The sequence below is a fragment of the Dasypus novemcinctus genome, chromosome 19 (genome assembly GCF_030445035.2).
Source record: "Dasypus novemcinctus isolate mDasNov1 chromosome 19, mDasNov1.1.hap2, whole genome shotgun sequence".
In the NCBI taxonomy this organism is placed as follows: domain Eukaryota; kingdom Metazoa; phylum Chordata; class Mammalia; order Cingulata; family Dasypodidae; genus Dasypus; species Dasypus novemcinctus.
The window spans coordinates 52,913,526-52,921,455 of NC_080691.1; the positions used below are offsets into that span (position 1 = coordinate 52,913,526).

General features: G+C 57.2%; 2 protein-coding genes across 2 annotated transcripts in view; one reads left to right on the forward strand and one right to left on the reverse strand.

Annotated features, from left to right (window-relative positions):
* The window catches only part of PRODH (proline dehydrogenase 1), a 25,182-nt gene extending 23,656 nt beyond the window's left edge, over positions 1–1,526 (forward strand). The window contains exons 13-14 of the mRNA XM_058281880.2: positions 866–954; positions 1,035–1,526. Coding sequence (XP_058137863.1) covers positions 866–954; positions 1,035–1,222 — 277 coding nt within the window. The 3' untranslated portion in view covers positions 1,223–1,526. The remainder of the gene's footprint in view (positions 1–865; positions 955–1,034) is intronic.
* On the reverse strand, positions 95–7,686 carry LOC101417412 (DiGeorge syndrome critical region gene 6 like). The gene is made up of 5 exons (XM_004456918.4): positions 7,513–7,686; positions 7,280–7,440; positions 3,793–3,893; positions 2,994–3,134; positions 95–2,530 (listed from the first exon to the last, which is right to left on the reverse strand). The coding sequence occupies exons 1-5, from the start codon at positions 7,620–7,622 to the stop codon at positions 2,447–2,449; spliced, it is 597 nt and encodes a 198-aa protein (XP_004456975.1). The 5' UTR covers positions 7,623–7,686; the 3' UTR covers positions 95–2,446.
* Positions 7,687–7,930: the final 244 nt, after the last annotated feature.

Sequence of the window (7,930 nt, forward strand, 5' to 3'; positions counted from 1 at the left end):
GACCTCATACATGTGAAGCAGGTGCTCAACCACTGAGCTACAATTGCTCCCCTGCCACTTTATATTTTCTAAGTATCCACATTAAGAAAAAAGGTAAAATAAATCCCAACACATTTTATTTAGTCCACTAGATGTAAAGTATTACCATGTCGGCTGTGTATTCCATCTTCTGGAGGCAGATATTTGCATTCCCTTTTTGTGGCAAGTCTTCAAAGTCCCGTATGGGCACCTGTAGCATGTCTCAATTTGGACCAGCCATATCCAAGGAGGCAATAGCCTCCAGTGGCTATGGCTGCCCTAAGGGACACTGCAGCTCCAGGGATGGGGGGAGAAGCCAGCAGAGGGAGGACAAGGGCTGGGGTAGGGGACCAAGACAGCAGGCCATAGAAACAAGCCCTGGAGGGTTGAGGGGTGGCAGGGAAAATGCCCTGGTGAGGCCCAGAGCCTTGGGGCAGCTGCGTTGTAGGTGTGCCTTACCAGGCCAGGGCACTAGGAATGGGGCTAGGGGGGTTCCCTGGAGGGTGTCCAGTCGGAGCTGTACCTCCAAGGGGGGAGGTGGGAGAAGGTGTAGGAAAGACGGAGAAGCATGGAGGGCAGTGGTCAGGGAGATGGCTGTGGAGGAAGAAACTGCTCAATTTCCAAGTCGCAGCTCCAGCTGACACAAGGCCTCCCTCAGGGAAACCCAGCTCATGTCAAACACTGCAGTGGGCCGAGAAGGGAGGCCTGGCTGGGGCAGTGCTCTTAGCCCCACTGGGGTCTGGGCTGTGGCTTGTAGATGGGGACCTGGGGGTGATGCGAGGGCTCAGCGGGAAGGTAAGGAGCCCCATCGCCTGTCCACCTCACTGCCCACCTCACCTGCTCACAGGATGGAGGAGCTGGGCCTGCATCCTGCAGAGCGCCAGGTGTACTTTGGACAGTTGCTGGGCATGTGCGACCAGATCAGCTTCCCACTGGGTGAGTCAGGGCCTTCCTGGTGGGGTGGGGCCGGGTGCTCAGGGCAGGGGGCTCACTGCCACCATGTCTGCCACGCCCAGGCCAGGCAGGCTTCCCTGTGTACAAGTACGTGCCCTATGGCCCTGTGATGGAGGTGCTGCCCTACCTGTCTCGCCGTGCTCTGGAGAACAGCGGAGTCATGAAAGGTGCCCAGCGGGAGCGGCAGCTGCTGTGGCAGGAGCTCAAGCGGCGGCTCTGCTCGGGCAACCTCTTCTACCGCCCAGCCTAGCCCTGTGCCCTATGGCCACCCTGCAGCCAGCACTGCCTCCGCCAGCCCTGTCTCCAGGGCCCTCGGCTGGGACTTCCCACCACACCCCATCACCTCAACTTTATACCAATTAACCTTTTTAACATCCAAGAGTGCGAGACCCTCTCAGGAGTGGCTGGGTACCGGGAATGAGGGCGCTCGGGGAGGCTGAGGTTGACACTTGCCAGAGCCATCAGGGCTGGTCGGCACCACCCATGGGCATGGCCTGCAGGCTCTGCTGACCTACAGGTCCTGGGGTTTTGGTCAATAAAGCATGGTTTCTGCAGCTGAGAGCCCTTGACTTCCTGTCCTGACCTGCTGTCCTGTGGTGCTCTCGTGTGTGGGGTCAATTTGGGACAGCGAGGGAGTGGATCTGGGAGTTCAGCTTCTGGCACTGGCCTCTCTGCCCTCATCTGTCCTGGCGGTCTAGGGCAGGACCTCCCTCTAGTCCCCAGGGGGCGAGTGAGCACTTCCAGGCAGGTGGGTAGCACCAGCTGAGGCCAGGGCTCCATAAGCAGGGGTGACGGGAGGACCGAGGGCTTGTAGAAGATGTGCTCAAGAGCTTCAGCCACGCTCCTGGGTCCCTTCTTTCCTCAGACTCTTCCCAGGCTCTCCTGCCACCAACCCCACACAGAGTACATTAGCTGGGGCCTCAGATGGGGCACTGGCCATGGTAGTACAGCGGGGACCAGGGCAGGGAAACTGGAGGCTCCCCGGTCTTGGGGACCAGGTGGCAGAGATCCCAGTCGGGGCCTCTGCAGCAGCGTCGCTGTGCTGGGCAGCTAGATGGGGGCCTGGCTTGGGCCCCAGAGAACTGTCACATGAGCAACATGTGAGGGCCCCATGGAGGGGTCTTTATTTTTCTCATCACACAGGGTTGAGTCTCCTGTGTGCAGGGGAGTGAGGGAGAGAGGGGACAGCTATAACTGCCAAGGGAGGGTCCTGGTGCTGGGCGGAGGGGAAAAACCTGCTGGAGTGAGGTTGCTTGCCCAGCCCTGGGGCAGAGAAAAAACAGGCTAGGCTGCTCTCCCCTTTATGACACCATCTTAGCACTTGGACAGAAGCACCCAGACAGAGGTGGGCAGCAGGCATGGCCAGGGCCCAGCCAGCCTCTCCTGGGGGCCATCCCTCCTGTGGATAGCTGGGAACAGGTGACCAAGAAGGTGAGCAGTCAGCCTTCTGCTGCCCACCCAGCAGCCCGCCTGCTCACAGGGCTGCCTTCCCTGCCTGGCAACCCCTCTGCTGCAGCTTCCGGATGAGTTCCAACAGGTTCATCTGCAGCGTCAGTTCCTGGGGTGCAGAGGGGGCCCCTGTGAGGGCCAGAATGACACCAGCCCCTTTCATCCCAGCAAAGGCCCTGGGCAGAGGTCACCTCTCCCTGAGGGTCCTGAGACAGTAACTGGGCCTGGGGGTGATGGGCAAGGAGTTCCTGGGGCCAACTCCTGGTAAAGCTGGGCCACTGCCTGCCAGAAAGGGGCAGAGTGTGGGGATCCCCCACAGTGGGGCCACAGTCGTCCTGGCTGGAATTCCATGGAGCTGCATGCAGCAGAGGAGCAGTGGGCGCCCTGTGGGGTGTGGGCAGGTTGGGGAAGGAGGGACACCTGTGGCTGGCCAGCTCCTCTTCCATGGGCAAGGTGCAGGTGCAGAAACAGTTCCTTGAGCCTCCCTTCCGTGCCCTTCCCCTACCCCATGCCCTTGGCTCTTAGGGAGTAGGGCCTCTGGGACAACATCAGGGGCCGGGCTGGGTGCTGACCTGTGGGTTAGAGGTGACATAGAAGCCGGTGACGCCTGCCTTCTCCAGTGTGCTCTGCTGGTCTGCCACCTTCCGGTCCAGCTCCAGGACAATCTTCTCATCCATTGCTCGCTGCTCCTCACGGATCCGCTGCTCCACCGCCTGCAGGGCGAGGTATTGAGGGCAGTCTCGGGTACTTGGCTGCCAATTCCCCCCCTCTCCTGCCCTCTCCTGTGTCCCCCAGAGGTTCATGCCGGGTGCCCTCCCACCATTGCTGTGTGGGGCCTTCTCCTGTGCCGACAGGCTCAGAACCCCCAGTTCCCTTCTGCTTACTATTCAAGTGGCTACTTGGTGCTTTTTTCTCCATCACCACACCATGGCTTTGGGGCTGCTTGCACCCCTCCCCAGTCCCTGCCTTCCCAGTGCTTGTGGGTCATGTGCCACTCTCCCAGTTGACCAGAGCTCCCCTGGGGGCAGGAACCTGTGTCCCAGGGCCTAGCAACAGCCAGATAGAAAGAGAGCTGTGTGTAGGCTCAAGGCCCCTGCAACTCAGTGCCTGCTCTGCAGACCCCAGGCCACAAGCAGCACCATCTTGGGAGAGAGAGGAAGAGGGGTGGTGGGGGAATCATACAGATGGGCCCTGCCCCACTAGGACTTGCCCTCCGCCCCAAGTGGCGACCTAAACACTATACTCCAGTGAGAGGCGACGACGTGTCAGGACTCATTAGGCTTCCACTGCACTCCCCTCCCTCGCCCCCAGTGGAGCCCCAGGGGTGCCTGCAAGAGGAGGTTCAGCCCAGCACCCTTCCCAAGCCCATACCTCCAGTTCCCGCTGCTGGGCGGCCTGAAGCACCGGCAGGTTGTGGGGCCGGCAAGCTTGCTGGGCTTCCTCATGCTTCTGCCGCAGCGCCTGCCTGAGCACTGGGGAGGAGTGAGGGGGCCATCAGGAGGCAGCAGGGAGTGGGAGGACCCAGGGAGCACTGCATGCCTTGTCATTCACCCAGGCCCAAGGCACAGATGTGCCAGCCTGTTCTGAGGCCTGGCTCAGGGAAGCCGGGCAGAGCTCTGGGCTACCTACTCTCACCCCGGACAGGGCCCTTGGCCAGCAGCGTTTCTCTAGGGGATGCTGGTTCTAAAGGAAAGGGGGACAGGGAAGGCTGGCATGGAGAACCAGCAGCTGGGGGGTAAGCTGCAGTCTAGAGGCTTCTGGGTACGGATGGCCACAGGCCAGCAGTCCTAGGCCCACCATTCCAAGGGACAGTCACAGAGATGTCCAAGGAGACCAGGCCAGGCCTGGAAAGCAGAGGACGACAGGGGTCACCCTTGTGGCAGCTGATAGTAGGGACTGCCAGATTCATAAAGAGAACCCCCAAAATGAAAAAGGTGGCCTCTGTGCTGGCACAGAGGGGCTTATACATGTCCCCACTGAACTGTGCTGCAAACACTTGTGCAAACTTGTCCAGGCTGCGCAGAGTAGGCAGAGGTGAAAGGGATCATTGATGGAAAGAATCCCCCATCAGAGAACAGTGCGAAGACCATGCAGCCTGAGCCCTCCGCCAGCAAGTGGGGGTTCCCCCACCCTCTGTTCCCAGGAGGAGACCTCAAATCACAGTGATTCCAGGAGGGCCTGGCACCTGCTGTGCCCAGTGTCCCCAGCATCATTTCTTGACATTCTATATATACCCCGGTGATGGGTTTGAAACCAAGAGCCACCCTCAATATGTTGCCACAAACAGGGAGAAAAGAAAGAAACAGCATTCTTACTTGATTACAGTGTTCAGTGTGGAGGCAGCACGAAAGAAACATTCATTTATCGAATGTTGCTACAAATTCCAGGCCAGTTCCCAGATCCCTCTAGGTGAGCAGCCAAGAGGCAAGGAGAAAGCCACATGTGCCCCCACCTTACAACCGGGGAGACCCAGGAGATGGAAGAAAGAGGGCACAGCCATTCGGCCATTCAGCATTTGCTCAGTCGGGTGGGGAAAGCCTCAAGTCAACTCAGGCATGCGCGCCCTCTGCTGGCAGTAGCCAAACCTGGCCCAACGTGCTGAGGGGCAAGTAGCAGTGTCCAGAGTTAGCAAAACTCTCTTACTAAAAGGAACTGGGAAGTGAATGACTCCAGGGCTGGGGCAGAGGAAGAACCAGAAAAGATAAGCCTGAATACAGTCCTGTACTAGAGAGTAAGGAAGTGCTCAGAGAATGACCGGGTAGGGACAGGACATGGAGCTGGCCCCAGGTGCTCCCACCGGCCAAACCTGGTATAATGGGGGTACTAAGAGAATCATGGGCTGTGGGGTTCCTGTTTGTGAAATGCATGCATCTTCCAGCTCAAGAAAAAATTTTTTAAGAAAGACAACTATCCCACCCAACATTTTGAGGAAGAAATCACACCACAAAAAACTCTTCCAGAGGAAGATATGCCTGAGAGGTTGGTGTTACCCTGATGCCCAAATCAGACAAAGACATTCCAAGACAAGGAATCTATAGACCGCTATCTCTCATGAACATAAAGGCAGAAATTCTTTAGATTTTAGCAAATCAAATCCAACAAAAAGATAATACCTCATTGTGTCTGAGTAGAATTTATCCCAGGTTGCTGTTTATTCCAGGAATTCAAAAGTCAATCAATGTAATTCACCATATTAACAAAAAAGCCTACTTGACATTTTAATAGTTATACAAAAAGGATTTGACAAAATTCAACACACATTTCTAATAGAAACACATTGATCCTGAGGCAGATGGGGAAGGCCTTGCATCACCAGGAGGAATTTTGGCCACAAGTGTTTAACCTGTATCTAATCAGGCTGCTAGATCTACCCTCCAGTTTATAGAAAATACATAAGACAGTAGAGAAACAGGTGAAAGGACACCAGCAGAAAGGAATCCAACAGATCCAGAAGGGAAATGCCCTTGACAATGCCCCAATAAGTGCTGGGAAACTGTCATAGAAAGAGGGTCCAAAGAAACCAAGTGCAAGGCCTGAGATGAGACTGGGTCCTACTTTTAAAATGACCATTTGTGACAATTTAGGGAATAGGTCAGAGGACACCTGGAATGGTTGATTTCTTGGAAGGCTACTGTCTTTGAACAAGAAAATTCTTGTTCTAGAGCAGTGGTGCCCCTTGGATTGTTTGGGGACATTTTGGGTTGTCACATCTGCAGGGTGACACTACCATGTAGCTAGTAGAAACTAGGGCTGCTGCTAAATAGCCTACAATGAGGGTAGCGGATGTGACTCAAGCAGTTTGGCACCTGCCTCCCAAATGGGAGGTCCCGGGTTCAGTTCCCGGTGCCTCCTAAAGAAGATGAGCAAGACCATGAGCTGATGCAATGAGAAACACAACAAGCAGGGAGTAGATGTGCCTCAAACAATTGGGCACCTCCCTCCCACATAGGAGGTCTGGGTTCGGTTCCTGGTGACTCTTAAAAATAAAAAGGAAGGAGAGCAGACACAGAGAGCACACAATGAACAGACACAGAGAGCAGACATTGAGCCCAAACAACGGAGGGGGGGAGGGGAGAGGAATTAAATACTTAAATCTTTAAAAAATAGCTAACTGCATAGAAAAACATCCCACCACAAAGACTTATCCTATCACACAGGTTAACAGTGTCCGGGTGGGAAACGCTGGTCTAGGAGAAAGCTGAAGATTTACGGTGAAGCACTATGGTAAGTCACGTTTGAGGACATAAGATAGAAAAATGGCAAAGCGTTAATTCTTGAATCTAGGTGGAAAGCGTATGGTATTTGTTACATTACCTTTTTCTAAAACGTTTCCTGTTATGTTTTTATAAGAAGTAGTTGGGGGAAAAGAAAATAACAAAGGTGGGGAACATGATGGGGCAGGAAGGCTACCCAGCATTCCTTGCAGGAATGGGCTCCGGGGTTGCCCCCTGGGGACGCCTGGGAGGGCCCAAGTCTCACGAGATTTTAGCTGGGGTCGTGTGGCTCAGGTGGGAAACCCACCACCTGATGCCGGAGGGGACCACAGGAAACAGTGTAAGAGAATTCAACGCGCAGCCAGCGTGGAGTCTGGCCCTACAGGGCGACAGCTGTCGACAGGTGTCCATCCACTGCGAGGCCAAAGGCCGTGCGGACGGCGACATCCAGGGTCTGTCTCGTGCGCTGCCCTAACACCCAACTCCATGCCCTCTGGGAGGAGGTGGGGGTGGGGAGAAAGGAGCCCGAGCAGGGAGTCTCCCCGGACTGTGCAACTAACCGCAAGACAGCTGGCGAGAACCACGGAAGCATCCCAGGGAGGGGCCGACCTGGACAGACACACCCCGGCCCCCCCGCCCCGCACCTCGGTGCTCGTTCTGCAGCCGCAGGCGCTGGTTGTACAGGCTCTTCTCGGTGAGGTGCTGGATCTCCAGCAGCCCCTGCACGATCTCGAACACGGTGCCGTCGAGCAGCGCCAGGGCCAGGTCGCTGAGCATCGTGTAGGACAGGCGCTGCTGGAAGGAGCTGCGGAGCGGGCGCCGTGAGGGGCAGGCCGGGTGCCGCCGCCTCAGCTCGCCCGCCCGCCCCGCCGCTCACCTGGGCAGCTCCTTGACCAGGCTCTGCAGCGCTGACAGCAGCTGGTAGTGCCGCTCCTGCTGCCGGGCTCCGTCCGCGGCCTCCTCCAGGAAGCCTGCGAAGCGCTCCATGGCGCCCGCCACCCACCGGCCGCCGGCGGGAGCGCCCGCCTCCTTTGACGTCAGCCGCAGCGCGGCGCACGGCCCGCCCCGCCCGACGTGCCCCAGAACGAGGCTCGCCCCGCCCACGGCCCGCCTACCCCGACGCGCGCCCCGCCCCCTGCATGGACGAAGTAAGACGTTCACCACCCACCCCCCTTCGCCTTGTGCTGGTTCTGCTTTTAAAAAATTTACAAATATCTGAGAAGCCCGCCCCTCCCGCGCAGAGTTGACGCTGACCGAGGGCCCGCCCACGCCGCGCCAGCGCCCCACCTCCGAGT